Below are 20,843 nucleotides of genomic sequence, written 5' to 3' on the forward strand. Positions count from 1 at the left end.
CCTCTGTATCAAGGTGATGTTGGTTATGGTGCCACAGTGAACTCTCTCTCATTTTCCTCTCTGTATATATTGCAGCTTTCAAGTAAGAAAGCTTTTAGTGAGAATTGATGGCAATTCGGAATTTACTGAATTCCAGTAGATAAAAATACATTAAGTGAAGTTCTTGAGATAATAGTTTTCTGTGTGTTTAATAACCCAGGAAATTGCTGCCTTGTCTTGAGCACCAGCCTGCCGTGCTTGGAGCCACCTTCCAGTGCAGATGTGTGTCCTGGGGGTGGACAGGGTGGGGTGGCTCTGTCCTTGTCCTTGCAGCCCATGGATCCCCTGCAGGTGGAAAATCCTGGCCAGTGCAAGGTCCTGGCACCAGGCTGAGAGCCCTGGGCAGCCCCAAAGCTGGCCTGGCAGGGATCAGCACCACGGGACAGTGGAGAGCACCACGGGTGGCTGGATGCTGTGCCCATCAGTGTCTCTAACATTTGGCATTTTCAGAGCTAATCCATTGCTTGTGATTCCATGGGAGAGAGCAGAATAGGAAGTGACGACCATTTATTTACATTACTGCTGCAGCTTTGTGGATTTCATCTGTAGAAAATATTGCAAGTCATTTTAGTCAGTCCATAAACACTTCCTTTTAGAGATTTTGCTTTTTCCAAACCATATTTTAATGCAATAAATATGGGATTTTTTAAAAGAGGCAAATAAGCTTTTTTCTTTCCTACATTCATCACAATTTGCAAAAAAAAAAAAAAAAAAAAATTATCATGTGCTAGCAATTGCTTTAAATGGCAGCAGATTCCAAGTTTAGTGATCTCTAAGCATGACTTGGGGTGACCATTTTACATAGAGTTTCATTAATTTGTGTATATGCCTCCCTTTTGAGCCAGGAAGAGAATAAAATACATAATTGTGATAGAGACAAATAGAAGATTGTGACACATTATTCCAAAAGTATTTCAGCTGTGCTCATTCCTCATAGTCAGGGTTTCTGTTCTGTGCTCTCTAAATGCCATTCTCACATGCTATTAACTACCGTACTTTATCCCATTCTGTGTTCAAAGGTCTCTGTCTCTTTATGCACACAAGTGATATAACCTCAAAACATCCACATGAGGCTGGGGCAGGGGCTCCAGCAAACCATTCCAGAGAGAATATTTTTATATGAATAGATAATTACATTTATTAGCTGGGTCCCCAAACTCACTGGTTGCATAATTATAATGTTGGAGTGATTTTCATTTTCCATTTATGAGCAAGGAACAGAAAGACCGAGTGCCCAATGCAAAGGCTATTAAAAGTCAATGATAAGACTTTTGTTGATTTAATGGGCTTAGCATAAGATTCCCAGTGCATTGCCCAGTGTTACAGAGAAGGTCAGTAGAGTAACAGGGAATATGCCAAATATGCCAGATCCTTCTCTTCCAAGCATGAAAGTGATTTGATTTCAATCCCATAGATTGTTTCTACCCTGATGTGATTCTGTTAGGGGCGTTGGAGGTAAACCTTCTCCTAAGGCTGTAGGTTATAAGGCAGAGTTGAAGTTTGTGTAACAAGAAGTGTGAGGAAAGAGCTGAATGTTCACATAAACATCTGTCTCCTGTGTGCTTTCATGAAGCTGCAGAAAATTCCCTGGGTTTTATTTTGTTCTTCTGAATGAGTTTTCAGCCTTGGACTTCAGAAACCAGGGCTTTATTCCTGATGTTGTACTACAGCAGGATCTAAACCAAGCACCACTTTCTTACCTTACTGGTGTATTTTTTATGCTGTTGTGTGTAAAAAAAATGTAGTGAAAAGGAAAGAACTCACAAGTCCAGACAAAATGAAGGGTGTGCTAAAGGAACTTAGCACATCTGCCATGTAAGTCTATTAAAAGAGAAAAACAAAACCCTGCTGCAAATAATTAAGTGGGAAGATCCCCCAAATTAACCACCTTGTCTATAATTGGAAAAGAAAGGAAATTAATTCTGTCTGTCTCATACCATCTCCTCCAGCTCAAACCTTAAGCGTGAGCAGTCCCCTGTATATGCATTGGAGAATTAGAAGGTAGTATTTTTAATGTTTCTATTGCACTCAGTTTCAGCTACCTTAAAAAACAATTTAAATACATTTCAAAATGGTGAAATTACATTAAAATCTATGTAGACTGCCATAATGATATTATTTGTTGCATCTCTTGCAGCTGTGCAGGAAAAACAATGTCAGAGAAGGTCGTTTTTGGGGAATCCAATGTCAATTTTGGATTTATACCAACACAGTCTCTATGGCCATTTTGGAGAGGATGGACCTGAACAATTAGCACATTATAGTTTAATTGAGCAGCTGAGTGGAGCTTCCAGTAAAGAGAGCAAGGGCAAGGAGAACCCAAGTGTGAGTTACTGTAATTTTTATATTACTTCTCATTTTGTTCATTATTATTTTTACTTCCCATTTGTTTTTTTTTCCTCAGTGTGTTGATTGACTACTAAAACCAGGCAGACTTGAAAAAAACAACATGACCTGCATAAGAGTAAAGATCTGAATATTTTTAGAACAGAATGTTACATTTGAATGCTCACCTGTCACAGAATTAGATTTACAAAATTGACAAGTAGAGACAGGCTACGCTTGTACTCCACCATTAGTGAGGAGCTGAAATTTAAAGCTAGCAGGTAAACACAGAATTTTTCTCTTAAGGCTGCTCCTTCCTATAATTAGATAGTTTATATAGAACAACATGTATTAAATGACTTAAAACTCTGGAGAAGCATTCCTGAAAATTCAAATGAAATTATGCTATGGAAATCACCTATCTTCTGGTCTCTTTTGAAATCTTGGTGTTTTCTCTGGAATTACAGATTTGATTGTTTTAAACATTATTTTGATGAAGATCAGTCCTGATCTGATGGGTTGACCCTGATGCTAAACAGAAATATATTTGTTTTCTCCTCTGCAAGTGAATCCACTTCATTTTCTGTGTCTAAAAGTATTGAACTGACATCACACAGTCTCAGCAGCCCTGAAGAGGAACTTTTCAACCTGTTGTTTTCCTCCTCTGCTCTCATGCCTTCTCCTCTCATCATCTCACTCCCTTTCCCCTCTCCTTTGATCTAACAGGCCAGTTTGTTTGAAAGCAGAGACACCAGTCGTGATCCAGTGTAATCATTTTCCTCTGTGTTCAGTTTCCCCAGCTCTTTTTAGACCCAAGCTCTTTTGTTTCTGTGTGTGGCATTCAGCATATTTTGGGAGTGTTACGCTATAAACAAAGGTGGTAGCAGAAAATAAGGAATGAGCCACTGGTTTGAAATTTACTGGTGTAGTGCATAAATGAAAATTAACTTTTATCTTTTCCCAGACCCCAGTTTTCAGTTTCAGGGAATGGCTGTGCCTTGCAACTTCAGAGGTGATTAACCAAAGTTAGAGTCTTAGAGCTTTCGGGAATCTGGGCCAAATATACAGAAGGAATATAAAGAACAAAATGGCAGTAGCCCTGTTTATTCCAACTCTGTTGGAATCAAAGTCCTGCTTAACTGAATATTAAATTGACCACAAACTTCAAGAGAAAAATCCTGAAATGTATGTGCCTCATTTCCCAACCAACCCAATTTCATTAGTACCCAGAATATGATTCAATTTTAATATATGTGGTTCATATTAGAAAGAACAACTTTAAATAATCTGGCTCCATAGTTGGGAAGAAAAAAAAAAGGAAAAAAGGCAGCAGAAGGGTGTTAAAAAGGATATGTGCAGGAAAATAATTTGAACATTCACTTAATTCCTCATCTTGAACATCCAGAAATTCATAGCTTAATTATGTGTAGGAGATGAATTATATGTGTATGTATATATATATATATATATATATATATATAAAAATACATAAAAATCAGTTCTGCCTTCTGAAGGCTGAGGTCTTTTGCTATTAACAGAGCAATTAGATTTGGTTTCATTATAGAAAAGTGACTCAGAGTTGCATCTACTATTAATTAATTCTTTTCATGTATTCCTTGTATCCCATGTCTCTGCCATGTTCCCAATCAGCCTCAAAACCTAAAGAAAGCCCATTGATCAAGCCTTAGGATCCTGTAAAACTCCATCATTAAGCTAAATTGCATCAGGTGTTGCTCAGCCAGCACCAACATTTTTCATGCTTTATGCTGGGGAGCTCTTGAGTTTACTTTTGAAGGATCTGAAATAACTCTCCAAACAGCATTGCCTCTTCTTGAGCAGCAAAAGCTCAATAAAGCACTAGGGATTTGCCTATTAGTATTAAACTTTTCAGAATGACAAATGAGAGGAAGTAACCATGAAAAGCAGGTTGCCCTGAACTCCTTGTTTGAACCAGCACAGCAAATTTTTCTCAGCTGTAGTTTGTCGAGCCCAAGAAGATCCACGGTCTGTTTAAATCAGAGCTGTGTGATCTGCAACATTACCCACAAAAAGAGGGGGAGAGCAGAGACAGAGGCACTTATGGCCAACAAATTTACAATTAAAAAATTATATATATATATATATAATTATTTTATTATTATTTTATTTATATATATATATATATATATATATATATATATAATTTGGGGGGGGGAAATAATGCAGCTTTCATGCAGCATATTTGGTATTTTGACAAAGGAAATCATACAGGGTTTGAATTTAATTCCCAAGTGGCGTTTGTCAAACCTATAAAAAAAAACATCCAAAAGATGTGTGTCAAAAAAGCCTCATGATGGGAAAAATGAGTTTACAGTGCTTGTCTGAAGAGCAAGTGTACTGAGACAGTCTCTGAGCCCAATTAAATTGGGCTGCACAGCTCCAGGATGGCAGTGGTTCAGGCTGGGGGCTCTAATGAGACAGTCAGGAAACTCTCTTAGCCCAGACTTGTCATTTGATTTGTCTCCTTCTCAACCAACGCATTCACCAGCATTACCTCCAAGGTTTATACACAGCAAGTTTCATCAGCAAAAAAAGTACTGTACAGGAGCTTCAGAAGAGAAACAACTGCTGGGCCATTACTGTGATGAAGGGACTTTGCAGGGATAGTTTGAGGAATCAAAAAGGGCTTTTAGACATTGAAAGGAAAAGTACTTATTGTTACAGTCTTAACATCCTGGTTAAAGCCTCTTAGCACGAAGACCAATTGCACCTTACTTTTATTTTGACCTGAAAAACATGGTCTGTAATTATGGCATCCTTTGGCACACTGCAGAATTTTGGATGAGAAAAGCAAATCACAATTTCAAAGAAAGGAACAAAATGCATTGAATCATCAGCAGAAAACTTTCACTTACATTAAAAAACCTAGTGTATTTTTCTCATGTTGGATTTTCCAAACGAGAAACATTCATTTTTATGTATATCAAATGATTTATTTTTATTTGAACAGTAACTTCTCTGATTTAATACAATATATCCAGCACCTGATCCAAAGTCCATTGCAGCCAGCCCATGGGAGACACCTCGTCAGTGAAACTTCACTGAGCCCTGCATTAAACAGCTGTTCCTAGTCCTTGCACACTGGGAGTGCCCTGAGCACTTTGCCAACATCATCACTGCTACCACGTTTATGCAATGAACTAATTATTTCACATTTCATCAGTTAATTTACTGTTTTGATTTTAAAAGCTCAAGTGACTTTTTTCTTACAGGAATTCAGAAAACAAAATTAATTTCTCTTCCCCAGGCCCATTGTTTATTAGCATATTCTATAATCAAACAAAAACCATTTGAAGAAGTAACTGAGTTGGTGGAAGATTTTATTACTTAATCATCTTTATGGTCCCAAAGAATTATGAAAAATATGTTTATTTCTCTGACCTTAACCAACCATCACATCCTTTACTCTAATACAGCCCTCCTTGCTCTTTTTTGTCCCTATTACTCAAGTTAAGTTGCCATCAAGGCTTGCTTGGGATTCAAAGCATGACTTGAGCACTTTAAAGAAAAGGTCCCTTATGGAAGGAGTTGGTACCCATCAGAAGTTTCCAGTTCCTCTTGTTTTCCCCCAGTTGTGACGAGATACTTAAGAAATCTGACATTTCTGGCGCAGTTACCTTGTTAATCGCATGGGCACTTGAACTGGGGACTCATTTAAAGAAAGAGTCTTCTCTGTGCAGTGTGAAGTTGTGGCCACATCCACCACAGCGGAGTTTGGATGTGTAGAACAGATGATTCATGAATGAGATCAAATCCCCGTGTCTGGAAATTCAAGTAGACATTAGAGAGAGCTGGCAAATACAGGCCGAGGAAAAATCAGAGATGTTGCTGCTGTTTAGGCTGCACTTACAAATAGGACTGACCTGGCAGCATTCCCAGATAAACTCAAGGATTTTACAGCTGAGTAAGCTGATTGGGAATTAATGCTGTATGATTGACTTGCTGTGCTCACAAGTCTCCTATTAGCAGGGAGAATACTCAGGAAAGGACTGGAAACAAGGCTAAGTCTGGTAATTGCTCAACACTTGCCATCCTCGAGGATCTCTGAACATTAAGCTGATAGTAAGAGGTGTTCCAGCCTCACTGAGTTACAGCATCACTTAGAGCAGCACAGACACCTCTGCAGGCTGCACTAAACAAGAGTGAGGGGGAAATAAAGAAAGGACTGAGCTGCTTCTCCTTGTGTCTCATCTCCTACAGAGATCAGTAAGACTTGAGCTGGGGTGTGAACTGCCAGCACACTGGGTACTTTGCTGTGTTCACCTATTTAGGCAGATCTTGGAGAATGTGCCAGAAAAGTTTTTGTGCCTGATTTGGGTTCTCCAAGACCCTTTCTGAAGGTGTCTTGCTGTCTCTGAAAGAGAGAAGCTTTGGCTCTTGAGTTAAGTCTCTTTTAAAAAAGACTCTCTGTGTTTAAGTACATGAAAAAATTTTGAAGAGACCATGTACATTCTGCTTTCACAGAGAATTAATTTTTCTCACATTATCAGATGTGCTTAGGGAGGGATTCTGCCTATCACAGGTGGAAAAGCCTAAGATAATGATTTCAGTCCAATTAACACTTGGGAAGAGCTGTATCCCAAGACTTTAAACTGGAAAGGAGGAAATTGCCCTGTGGAGCTACTTCCTTCCTTTCCCCTGGCCAGCAGTTGCCTTATCCTGAATACCAGACTTTAAACCCAAAGTTAAAAATATGAACATTTCCCCAAACCTTCCTCTGTGGAAAACTTAATAAAAATCAGCTATTGTAGTTACCATCTGTATTTGGGAGAGTGAAACCACATCTCAGTGCACACTCCAGTGAGCACTAAATAATTGCTTTCCTTTTACCTTCATAATAACATGAATACCTGCAGCTGGGGCAGCCCTGGGTGATATTTTGCTGGGCAGGATCTGTTTTGCTGTCTGTAAACTGGTGACAGCAACACCTATGTCATGTTACAACCAGAAAAAAACAGCAAATGCTCCTGATGACCTCCATCTTAGCTTGTTTTGTACAATGTGTGTGTTACTCCAAATATAGAGTTTGAAGCAGCTCTTACAAATGATTATTCCAGAAAGTAATGGAAGGTAGAAGAGGCCCCTTGTCAATAAGAGAAAGCATCTAATGGACTGGATCAAATGCAGAAATTAGGTGATAGTGGGTTTCTATGTACTAATTGCATAATTTAGTTTACTTCATATCAAGCACAGAAACCTCACCTCCTCTTTGCTATTTTTCTTGCCAGGCTGAAAAGAAGCTGATGAGGTGGGGAGGGAATCAGCTTTATTTGCTTTCCTGATGAACCTAGGATATTAAGGAAGAAACTGCCATTGTACAATCTTTAGCTGGGAAATAAGTCTGCAGTCTCATCCATCCATCTTTGGTGTTTTAAGATCGTGCTTTCCTTTCAAGTAAGGAATGAATACAACAAATCATTGCATTTGTTTAGGGAGGTGATCTAGTAATGCAAACAATTGGTGGTATTAATACTCAGCACCACCATGGGATCCCTGAGCGTGGCCCCGTGGGGACCTTCGAGCTGCACATTTCCATTTGTCAAAATTGCCTCAACAGGATTTTCCCACTGACAGGCTTGGGGCTGCAAGGATTCCTTTCTGTGTAATCAAAGGGGTTTGAGTCTCAGATGAGTGATGCAATACTTGTGCCATCAAAGCTGGGACTGTCTGAGTAATTGCCCAAGTTGATGTAAGACCCATTGTCAGGGGAATAATTCAGGAGTATTTGACAACATAAGTGACAAAAACCACAGGAGCATGGTCTGATAAGAAAGCAGATTTCACCATACCACCCGTGGGAATACAGAATTAAACATATTTTTTCTAGCCTGAAGTCTGATTTGCTCATGTTAAATTAGAAATATGTTAAGACATCTGCAGACATCAACAAATCACTCGTATCTGCAGGTTTTTTCCTCTCCATAGGACAAGTTCACATTCTAAGATCTGCTTCCAAGCCTTATATTCCCAATGAGGTCTTTATTGTTTCTAATACCTTGCCATCAAAGTTGCCCCCAAAAAGTAAAGTAAAGAGACAGCAAAACAAGCAATTTGAAGCCTAGCTAGGCAGTCTTGTGGGACCAAAGCCACACTTGACACACATCACTTAAGAGAAATGTTGTGTGGTGTGGAAGAACATCCTTACAGCCAGCCTGAGGAACTGGCTTGGCAACAGTAAAAAGCTGCAGTTATAGGAGACTCATTTCTCTCCCTGTGCCTTCTAGGTGAAACTGCTGAGGTTTCTTATGCTGCTGAGAGTTTTAGTAAAAAATTATGCAATGGAGAGTGGCTCAGCAAGGAGGTTGATAGCATTCTCCATAACTTCCTTAAGTTTTTAAAAGGCTTTGGCAAGACAAAATATTTGGAACATAACGTCCACCAGAGAAAATAACTATTTTAATGGTATACAAGGGACATTTTTAGGGAAAACATAACCCTGAAAATAACCTGGAAGCTGCTATCTGCTGAAGCAGTTGTGCTTCTAACGTTAATGGCCTCAGTAGTTTTAGTACTGTGCCACCAAAGCCCATTCTGACTAGCCCTCCAGCTGGTATAAAGGCTATTTTATGTTTGGTTAGTGTATTTATGGGGATGGGTAGGTGGTGACATTTTAACTCAAATATCTTTTAGCACATAGTTTTAAGAGTATTTGGGTATCAGTGAGGGACAGAAAGTCTTTGGCATAGGAGAGCAGGCTGTGTGGCATTTAAAACACATGGTGTGCAAGGCTAGCAGGGGAATGGCTTGGATGTGAGTCTGAGAGAAGGCTCAGACTGGAGGAAGTGGAAAGCAGGAAAGCCGAGGAGTTCAGGCATTGCTGGGCATGTAGGTGCAGTTCCAGTGCCTCTGGCACCGAGTGTTAAACGCCCCAGTCACCCACAGCACCCAGAGAGCTGTGCCTGTGTGCCTTGTCACCTGCCAGATGGAATGTTTGCACTTGTGAATTAAAACAACACACCAAGATCTCCTGTGGCCACAGCCTCGTGCTCACTGAACCCCCTTGGCACTGTCAAAAGGGGAGAACTTTGCCCCTTCTGAGTGGAAAAACTTGATCACTGGAGCAGAAACCTGATATCCCACCATCTCAGCAAGCAATTCTGAATTACAGAGAGGAGCTTGTCTTTTCAGCACGTGGGAGCCACATAACCACATTACACAGTGACCCAGATGCTGCAAAAAGCCATGCGGCTCATCTGCCAGAGTCCCTGAGGGTCAGGCAAAGCTGCTCGTGTGCAATGCCCAGAGCAGGACAGGGCAGCACAGAGCAGCCCAGAACAGCCCAGAACAGCCCAGAACAGCCCAGAGCAGGACAGGGCAGCACAGAGCATCCCAGAGCAGCACAGAACAGCACAGAGCATCCCAGAGCAGCACAGAACAGCACAGAGCAGCACAGAACAGCCCAGAGCATCCCAGAGCAGCCCAGAACAGCACAGGGCAGCCCAGAGCAGCACAGAACAGCCCAGAACAGCCCAGAGCAGCACAGAACAGCACAGGGCAGCACAGAACAGCACAGAACAGCACAGAGCAGCACAGAGCATCACAGAACAGCACAGAGCAGCCCAGAACAGCCCAGAGCATCCCAGAGCAGCACAGAACAGCACAGAGCAGCACAGAACAGCCCAGAGCATCCCAGAGCAGCACAGAGCATCCCAGAGCAGCACAGAACAGCACAGGGCAGCACAGAACAGCACAGAACAGCACAGAGCATCCCAGAGCATCCCAGAGCAGCACAGAACAGCACAGGGCAGCCCAGAGCAGCACAGAGCAGCCCAGAGCATCCCAGAACAGCCCAGAGCATCCCAGAGCATCCCAGAGCAGCACAGAACAGCACAGGGCAGCCCAGAGCAGCACAGAGCAGCCCAGAGCATCCCAGAACAGCACAGAACAGCCCAGAACAGCACAGAACAGCCCAGAACAGCCCAGAGCAGCCCAGAACAGCCCAGAACAGCACAGAGCAGCACAGAACAGCACAGAGCAGCCCAGAACAGCCCAGAACAGCCCAGAATAGCCCAGAGCAGCTCAGAGCAGCACAGAGCAGCCCAGAGCAGGACAGGGCAGCCCAGAGCAGCCCAGAACAGCCCAGAACAGCACAGGGCAGGACAGAGCAGTACAGAACAGCTCGGAACAGCCCAGAACAGCACAGAGCAGCACAGCACAACTCAGAACAGCACAGGGCAGCACAGAGCAGCACAGAACAGCCCAAAGCAGCCCAGAACAGCCCAGAACAGCACAGAGCAGCACAGAGCAGCACAGAACAGCCCAGAGCAGCACAGAACAGCCCAAAGCAGCCCAGAACAGCCCAGAACAGCACAGAGCAGCACAGAGCAGCACAGAACAGCACAGGGCAGCCCAGAGCAGCCCAGAGCAGCCCAGAGCAGCCCAGAACAGCACAGAGCAGCCCAGAGATGAACAGAGCACATTTACAGGGGCTCTGCCCTGTCACAGCTCTGATGGTCTGGGTACCCCAGGCCATTTCTCAGCAGGGCTGAGTAGCTGCAATAAGCAGGGTGTGGGTAAGACCCTGACCCATTCGGTCCCTGCCCAGCCCCCTTGCTCACTGCTGACACATCCCCAGCACTCCAATGTCCATTTGCCTTGATAACTGGAGATTACATCCGGATTTAATAGGCACAGGGGCTCTTAGGTGTAAGTAGAAAGACCCTTTAGTATAATAAGAACCAAAAGTACATATGGAATAAAAGTATCATTTGCTAGTGATTACCCCGAGTGGGGAATGTTCTGGGCTGTTTTTCAGAGGTTTGACAGATGGAGCTGATGTGCTCTGCAGCATGGCCCAAAGTGCACTCGTGTTTCTGCCGCTTGTAACCAGGCGCTCTCCAGTCCCCCATCTTTGGGAATAAAGCTGCAGGTTTCATTTCTCTTGCTGTGAAATAGGAATATTATAATAATACTGTGGGCCAAAATGGAATTCAGGACACATTAACGGCAACAAATGATGAATATTAGTAAGCATGTGAGAGAGTGTAATTGTTGTAATGGTAGAAATAATATTAGTAATAAAAGAAAAAACTGAAAAAACTTTATTGGATCCAATAAACATTGGATTGACTCAATCAAGATAAGAGCAGTAGGGCACAGAGGTGTATTCAGTGATCTGTTTGTTTTCTGAAGCTGGAAAATATTTTGACTCCAAGAGGACCATGTGATTAGCAGAGTTAAATGAGATGAATAGCGCTGTAATATTTTTGTGAATTGTTTTTCCAGCTGAAACTTGTCTTCCCCATCTACAACAGTGATATGTTGTGCATAAAGCACTCAAACATCACGCTGAGAAGAGTGGGAAATGACTGATCTTTTAGTGTGAGGGTTCTGTACCGAGGAGAATTCATGAGGAATAAGTTACACAGATGATGGCAGCAGGAATTGTGGCAATATATTGAGAATATGTTGGCATATTATTTCTTTTTTTAAGAGGACACTTTGTCTTTCCATATGCACATGACAGTAATGTCCTCATCAACATGGTATTTGAAGAGAAGGCAAATTTTATGTCAAATATTGACAAAAAACATATTGAAATAATTTTTTGGTGTTTATAGTTTGTTCCACTAGCTGTTTTCCTTTCCCAAAAGTGATTGCCTTTTATTGAAATGAGAAGTTATACTAGATTTTGTGCAGTATGACACAAAAGAAAAATATTGGAAAATTATTTTTGCAAGTTCAAACATTCTACTTTATAGCAGGTCCCAAAGTGTAATATTTTATCTCTTACTGTATTTTTAGGCCCCAATACATGAATTGCAGGCTTTTGCAGCATCCATATTAATTTAATAAAAAGTAATGCCTGTATTTGATAGAAGAAACAAACATGGTATTTAGCAGATTTAGTAGCAATAAGTGACACAGGAAACTTTGGGAAGTTCACAAGATGTAGTTACATCCTTTAAAAGTCTAATTATCCTTTACAAAGGCTAAGAGTGATATAAGTTTCCTTAGCACATGTCAGAGTCCTGCCAGCCTGAGCTGCTCATCAATCTATCAGTGACTGACACACAACCTGATGGCTCTGCTCCCATTAGTGCCACCTTCTCTCAATTTCACCATCCTTTGCCTCCCCATTAATAGAGGTCACTAAAAAATTTACCTAATGTAAAAAACTGTAGCCTGAAGAACTTCCCTTAGCTACTCTAGTGTTATTCTCAGCCAATCAAGCCCCAAGTGATTATTATCTGAAAAATTGCCAGTTAAACACTTTAAAGTGATATTTCTGACATCCTATTACATATGCACATATCCTATGGGTTACTGAATGCTCTGCAAAGCAAACTGTAAAACGAGACCTCAGATGGGTTTGGGATGATGAAGAGTAAAGCAGAAGTGAGTGGAAAAGAAAAAATTAAATATGAATAGGGTGTGTTGCTGTGGATTATGAAATTAAAATGTTAGCTATGCAGTAATAGTCCATGATATTTCTTCTAACAAAAAAAAAAGTTACCAGATTGGGAAACTTGTTGGTAACGTATCTAATGAGACAAAAAGCAGATTTGAAATGTAAAAGATGTTCAGACAATGCCTGAAACTGAAAAGAAGAAGTAGCAAAGCAGACAGCACATGCTTCCTGGTTCGTCTTGCAAGAATTATTTTTCTCTGCATGGACTAAGAGGAGACTTGTTTATGGCCTCTAATCAGTAAAAATAAAGGTCAGTGTTTTTTTCAAGCTTCTTTTCTTAATGCCTGTGCCTAAATGGATATTTCAACACTTCAGCTGTCCAGTTTTCAAAGGTGCTACAAATCTGTAGCTTTTGCTGATGTCTCCAACTGATTCATGTTATTTGGATCCTGTGAAAATCATGGAGCTTATATAGATGCTTGAAAATTGGTTTAGACATTCTCCCTCTAACTGGCAGAATTTTGGTCTGTAACATCCTGCTTCTGTGCACTGGCTCTGTGGGCAATGACATGGAACATCAGCAGACATTTCCCACAAGTTAAAAGGAAGGCCAAATACTGTGCATTTCTAATCTGGTCCTACTGAGTTCCCATTAAGATCATACCATAATGAAATTCTTCATATTTTTAAATCCATTTCCTTATTGCGTTTTCCATAACATTAGTGTGTGGGCAACAGGAAAAAGCTGAAACTTTCATTTGTATCATTTTACAGAATATTTTTACTATCATCATTATAGGAACATCATCCTATCTTATAATGTTTCTTAGAACCATGATGCAAGCCAGGGTACAGAGAGCTCACCATTTCTAATACAGCATTTCTACAAATGAAATCCATTGTGAAAACATGGAAGCTGTGTTATGACATCATTAGTGGCATGGTGTTGAAAACAGAGGCAGCAGAGCAAGCCAAGGACAGCAGCCACCGTTAAGAAGCTGTGTGATGTGAGGGCTGGAGCCTTCCTGATTGACTGCTAAAGACTAAATTGTTTTTGGAGCTTCTGTTTGTTTGTGGCAGTTTCATCACTTGTCCTGGTGATAGGAGAAGATGAAGTGTCTGGCTGGGCAGGAAATTTAGGTATGAAGACATTTATCTTCTTGGTTTTTTCTGCAAGGCAAATCCTGCTGGGTTTCTCCCTCCCATTCCATAAAAGCTGCCTGGCTGCCCAATTAGTGTGCTTGGGAAGAGGAAAGGGGGCTAAGGCTGATGTCACCCACAGGCGTCACACGCTCTGCTTTTAGCTCAGCGCTGTCCTTCTGTTCCTGTGAAAGTGTTGGGGAGCCCACTCTCTCTCCTCCACAGCCAAAAACTTTCATACAAAGCAGGGACTTGGGATTTCAGCTATCTCGTGCCATTCCTGGCAGAGATATTTGTGGGAAGTAGAACTTTTGCCTCCATATCCTGTTTCTCCGGTAGGCATGGAGTCTGGATGTCAAAGGATAGAAAAATCCAGGTTTATGAATGCAGCATGATGTGAAAAAATACCACTCATATTTACTCAGGGTCCACAGGCCCCAGGGCACAGAGATGAAGACAAACATCTCTGTAGGTTCCACGGGCTCTGGACAGCACAAAACCCTGGGAGCTTACACAGGGCAGTCCAGGAGGAATGAAATCATCAACGACTCCAATTGGTACATCACGGTCTGCCTTGCTGCTGCTGGTGGCACAAGCATTTCCTAACCTGTGCTAAGCAATTTTGTGAGACAGTTGGGAGTTTAACAAACGTATTTCAAATTGTATTTTGGAGAAATCTCAAACATGGGGAGAACTGGTCATGTTCTGTTCATTGCAGCAGATGGCATCCCATTTGGTGTTTGTTAGCTTTGTTTGCAGCTCAATATTTTGTTTCTAGGGGAACTCAGTAAGTTAAATAATTTATCTCTCTAATGCATCAAGAAGAGTCTGATCCAAACTCTGCTAAAGTCAGTACAAAACATTTGATTAACTACCACGTTCAGTGGATTAAATGCCAGGTTCTGTATGTTGAAGAGTATTTCAGATGCTCCCTAGTGAGAACAATAGGCCTCTGCCTTTCCATGGAGAAATTTTTGCCTGCAAATAAAAAAAATATTCAAATACTGGCATAAAGCTTAACAGACAAGAGTGCAGGACTGTGGAGATAGGGATAATGCTCTGGCTGAATGTCCAAATTGCTAAGCCTCTCTTGCTATTAAATTCCCCATTTTTTAAAAAAATAATATAAATAATACATTCCAGCTGCATTTGGAATTTAATCTAGTACTGCTAGCAGGCTGCTTTGAGAGCTTTGAGGGCCCCATAGCAGTGCTAAGCAAATAATCATTATCACTTAATATTCTCATCAAGCATTCTTGCTGAAGATGGGATCTTGCATTACAAGGGCTAACTGTAAACACATTATTCCTCTGATGAGGAATTTTCAGAATGTCAGAAGCAAATTCACACCCTGGTCCCACAAAGAGTTTTGCATGGGCAGAACTCTACCACCTTCAGCAGTCCTGCTCTTCATACAGGGCTCCTAACCATGCCTGTGCATGGAGGAAATTTTTATTCCATTGTTATGAGTATTTGAACCCTGAATAATCCAAGATATTGAAGAAATCAACACTTAGAAGTTTGTTGGGTTTTGATTTGGTTTTTTTAGGTTTTTGGTTTTGTTTTTTTTTTGTATTCTAATAAATATTAAATGCCTGCTCATTTTCAGCAACATTTTTACAAATTATTCATACACTAGTATGGCCTGGCAACTTCTTTGTTCTGTATTTTCATCCAGATATTCTATTTGTATCATCTTTGGGCACTCAAAACATGAGTGTACATTAGCTGTACAATGTGTCTGCATGAATTCCAGTTGTATTTTAGTCCTCCTAGTGGCCTATTATATTAACAATATTACAGCCTGTGGTTTAGGCATAGGAACATGTTTTATATCACCAGTATCTCACTGCAGTTGCAGCACTGATACTGCAGTAACACTTCTGCATTGCTAAGGTCAACAAATCTCCTAAAGCATTTGTCCAACAGATGCAGTCACATGGCAGCTATCACTTCACCCATTTCTCTTTTTATACAGAAATTGCAACTAAATCAATGCAAAAAAACACACTACATTATTCTTTCCCTGCAAGAAGTCCACTGTGGGAGCAGGAGCCTATGCTGCTTCTTCACACCAAATTCCTCCTTCAGTCATTCCCAACAAAGGTTTTCTCACAGCCAGACAAGGGGAGTCAACCCACAAAACCAGGGTTCCCAATGTATCTTTTCACTGTGCCTTCTTTCTCTGAAAAAGCCTCAAGCCTTGCCAAAATATCACCTCCCAGCCTAGGGAAAGCCTTTTACAGCCCAGGTGGGCTCAGCACAACGAGCTGCCATCCTTTCAGGTCCCTGTTAGATACTTAACCTGAGCCTTGCTGGTATCCAGGGAAGGTGGAAAGGCAAAGGTCTGTCCAGAACTTGTCCTTGAGTTTTCTGCTTTGAGGCTGAGCCCCTCACAGAGAGTTTGCAACCAGTAATGCCTCCTGCCAGATCCCAGTGGGAGACATTCTGTATGCCTGGCTGCGCCACGAAGTAGGATAGAGCTTCCCATGACCAGAAACAGATGTACTCGTTTCTAAAAGATGAAGTAAACACATCTAAATCCATAAATTAACTAAAATTCCCCTTGGAACACAGCCAGATGATATGCATGTTAATCAAAATGGATATCACTGCTTTAATTCAGTGAGGAGGCAAGTTCAACATTTACAAATCTCCTGGCTGTAGGAGCTTCCATCTGCACCTGTAGCAGTGGTCATCTTGGTGCCCAGCACTGCTCTGCTTAATTCTAAATAATTCTTATTTCTAGTAATTCTAATTCTTAATTCTAAGCAGTGTTTCTTTTTGAGCATCCTTTAGAGTTAAAAAAAGGATTTTCACCTGCCATCAGCACTTCAGACATGAATTGCTATTGCCTGCACGTACCCCAATGTGCATTTTGTACACACAGAGGAGGTGCTTTAAGAGCTTGAATGGTGTCAGGAGCAGGCAGAGAAAACTGCAGGGAAGGGATCAAAGATCCCACACCCCAGTGGGCACCTCCCTGTGGCCACGTGCATGGGAGCATTGCTGACACCCCTTCAGCCACAGGCAGGCACCTGCAGCTCTCCAGGCTTTCCCTGGGAATCCAGGAGCTCCAGCCAACAGGCCTGGCTGGGAAAACCTGTTCTCCAGCACATCTGAAACTCAGACATTCATTTCTTAGCTTTTACATTGCATTTTTTTTTTTTATCTGATTATCTTCCAAAAAGGTTTTCTAAATTCTTGATTAATTTTTGGGTTGGCTATTTAATACAGTGTTTGGTTAACTAATTCATGTAGTTGTTTATAATTATTGCCTCCCTATGAAATCATCTTAATAGAAGATTGGGGGTTTTTGTTTTCTTTCCAGTAGAATAACAAGTTATTTTATTATTCAAACAAGGCTTACTTCCTGCTGTTTTCAATAAGATTTTTAATAAATATGTAAATTTTAAAATTAATTTACTGCATACGTTTGGCAGCATGATTCTTGAACTGACAAAAGTTTGATGGATTGTAAAATTATCCTCCATAAAAATCATCAGTCACAGTAAACAGAATTTATCAGCCTCTGGTAATTCTACAGTTTTTTCTTCATCTTATCTCCCGTTAGGAACTCACTTAAAATTGATTATAATATAGTATGTTTCTGGAAACGTAATTCATTCATATATTAATTAGATTTTAGGTTAATATCCTATCATGGAATAGGACATGAGCCAATAGTGTTTTCCAGTTGTTACAGAACCGCAGCAGAGAACTCTTGATTACTGTTCCCATGTGGTTTAACTACCAGGCCTAATCACTAATCAAATTCAAACAACATAAAATGGAACATCCTTCATAGCATTTATTTTCTAGCTGACTTATACTATAGGCTTTTTATTGATACAACTTGCTGTACTGAAATGAACTAAAAATTGCGAGAGAGGATTTATCCTTCTACTTTAATTTGGTTTTGCAGCCTGCACTTGAAACTCTGTCTTGGATTTTTGTGCGTGTTGTGCTGCTGTCCCTGAAATACTCTGCCCTACAGCAGAGATAAATTGTTTGCATAAATTTAGAAAGTCCATGTAAATAACTGCACTGTTATGTAGGATTTGATAGCAGATGAATTTAAAACACAGGTTTCCATCTGCAATTCATGCTTTGCTCAAATCAGTGCTGAAAACCATGCAGCTGATAATATCAGCTGGAGAGGTGGCAAGCACAGTCGTGTAACCAGCATCATTATTTACATCTATCCTGTCCCACTTTCCTCTGATTACAAGGGAACTTCTCCAGTCTCATTGCAGAGTCAGAAAACAGAGTGTATGTGGTTCAGGCTGCTACAGATTTACTGGGAAGAGGGACTCTACCCAATCTTCTTTACTGGGAAGAGCCTGGGCTCCACCCTCTTCCCCTGCTTCTCCAGGAGCTCTTAGCCCAGCCCCAGCCCCTAACCCTCACTTAGGGAAGATGCAGAGGGGGGAACACCAGTGGGTTTCATTACTGCCTCTCAGAAGAGAGGTGTCACAGAAGGGGAAAGAAAGGGCAGTGGCTTTTGGTTAGAATCATTAGAGGTAAAAAAGTCTCTGTTATGCAGAGTTGATTAAAATCTGTAGTGGAAAGGGAAGTGTCAGCTTCAGGCTCTTAAAATAAACTATGTTGTTGGACAGGGTTTTAAGCAAGCTAATTCAAAATTTTTTAACAATGAAGAAGACCCTGTTTTCAAATTCTAAAATTTTGACCTCTGTATTCCTGATGAGAGCATGGAAGAGCTTTAGTTCTGATGTGTGTGCACTGTGGACATGAAGGCTCCCTCTGCAGCATCCCAGCTTTGCGGTCACACAGAGGAGAACTGATGGGTCTGGAAGGATTATTTGTCTCTTCCCAAATTTCCTTCTCCCTCAGAGGCTAAAAATAAAAAGCCCTATTTGCTGTGGAACTCATTCCTTTGTTTAAACCACCTCCCTGAATCATTTTGAGAACTTGCAAGAAGGGACATTCCCTTTCCTTCCTCTGCAGATCTTCCAGCAGAGATTGACATTCACTGAACTCTCCCCGGGATAGCACAGCCCTCGTAATGCCCAAAACAAGCCAGTCTTCATAGCTGGGAGAATTATTTCTACATGGTTTTGCCATCCTGCTGAGTTCCTCTTGATCCTGACACATCATCTTGCTTCTTCAGTGGTTGGACTCAATTATATCTTAAAGGTCTTTTCCAACCTAAACAGTCCTGCTATTCCATGATTCTCTTTCTACTGCTCCTGTCTTTTTACTCACAGGTCAGCTGGATGGTCACAGGCTATGACTCTAGTCCAGTACACAAAAGACAGGATTAATACTGAGGAAAATCTTTACCCACTTGCAATTACCTTTAACAGTACAATCTTGGAGTGCAAATCCCATTTTTCCAGTTCCAGAATTCCAGGTGACTGATGTAAGACATTACAGGCCAGGAGCTGAGGCGTCACTAGAGAGAGAGAGAGATGGGATAAGTGTCTTTGTAACTACCAAACTGAATTGTCTTATTCAAAAAAGCCAAAGGTGGAAGATGAAGACAGGTAAGAACACAGCTAATACTCAGGAACAGTAGTCTGAGAATAGTTCGGCCATACAGAAAAAAATTACTTTGATTACTGGAAATGTCTGTGAGATTATATGTTATATGAGTACAATCCTGCATTTACCGAGTTTGAGGGAATTTTTTCTCATCAGCCAAATGGGAGATAGAACCTGTCTCTTTAAGAACTACATATGCTACTGGATTTTTTAAAAAAACAAACTTCTAACTATATTTTTTCCCCTCCTGGATTCAGATCTATGTAAGTATTCCAATTAAAAAAAAAAAAAAAAAATCAACCAAACCTCTAGTTTAGGATAAAATTTCGACTCTCTTTTTGTACAAAGCCCCTTCTTTATTAAAACAATCAGCCATACTTTAATCAACGTAAGGATAACTACTTTTATTCAGTAGGAAAAAAACTCTGTATATTTAAATTCTGTGAGGTGAAATACAGTCTGATGAAGACTGAAACAGTGAAGTTATTTAGGACTGCATAGTTCCAATACCATTTGGTTATCACTGACAACATAACCCTTCCTATAATTCTGTCAAGGAAGAGTATTCACCTTCAAATGGTTAAGTCAATAACTTTGTCACCAGTTTTACCTTCCAGCACGACTTTTTTTCACTGCTATTTTTTTCAATCAGTAGGAAATCAGAGAAATTTTGCTATTCAACTCCTTCTACAAGTACAGCTAAAAGGATCTCTGAGAAGTTAAGTGAATCCTATACGTCTCTTGTTCATTTTCAGTCCATCAGGTTCTAAAAACTGAGTAACAGCTTCCTTTCTCACCATGGATATTTCTTCCTTAATGCCTTGTGGTGAGCTTCTGATTGCACTAAGCATTGCTTTTAGTGGGTAGATTCCTTCTGTGAGAAGCAAAATTGGTGATTCTGCCAATGTGAACAGTGAGGCTGTGCTTTGCCTTCTGGAGAAAGCACTGGTGTTTAATTGCTTTTCTTTTTAATGCATTGCCTCAACACACTTGGCTGAGCACCAGCACTGTTATCATTTTCCAAGGTATTGTCACTTAGAATTGTATTTTCTTATTCCTTTTTAAATAAACTTTGTCCATGCAGAGTTGATGCAGCCAGTGGCCATTCTGTGGCACTATGACAAAACAACCAATTTGTGCCATTCACTTTGTACCTGAACAGAAGGCAAAAGGCCTGGGAACTCAGACCTCAACATCCTGGTTTATTAAATTATGGAGAAGTTCAAAGAGGGTTGGTGTAAACCTAATCAGGTCAAACAGTCTTGTCATGTCAAGGAAATATTCATGTATGAGGATGGTAATCTTGGCATTAGAATGCTGAATGTACTGAGTCATCTCATCATTTTATGAAAATTATGCTTTTAAAAGCGTAAGGCCCAATTCACTAAACTAAATTCTTTTATTTCCTAAACCACACAAGAATTCAAGCTATAGACAACGTAAG

At 40.8% G+C, this 20,843-nt stretch overlaps 1 protein-coding gene across 1 annotated transcript in view; it reads left to right on the plus strand.

Moving 5' to 3' along the window:
• The window catches only part of NCKAP5 (NCK associated protein 5), a 352,741-nt gene that overhangs the window by 324,473 nt on the left and 7,425 nt on the right, over nt 1-20,843 (plus strand). Inside the window, exon 19 of the mRNA XM_058840560.1 lies at nt 2,177-2,364. Coding sequence (XP_058696543.1) covers nt 2,177-2,364 — 188 coding nt within the window. The remainder of the gene's footprint in view (nt 1-2,176; nt 2,365-20,843) is intronic.

Source organism: Poecile atricapillus, chromosome 5 (assembly GCF_030490865.1).
Source record: "Poecile atricapillus isolate bPoeAtr1 chromosome 5, bPoeAtr1.hap1, whole genome shotgun sequence".
NCBI classification, from domain to species: Eukaryota; Metazoa; Chordata; class Aves; order Passeriformes; family Paridae; genus Poecile; species Poecile atricapillus.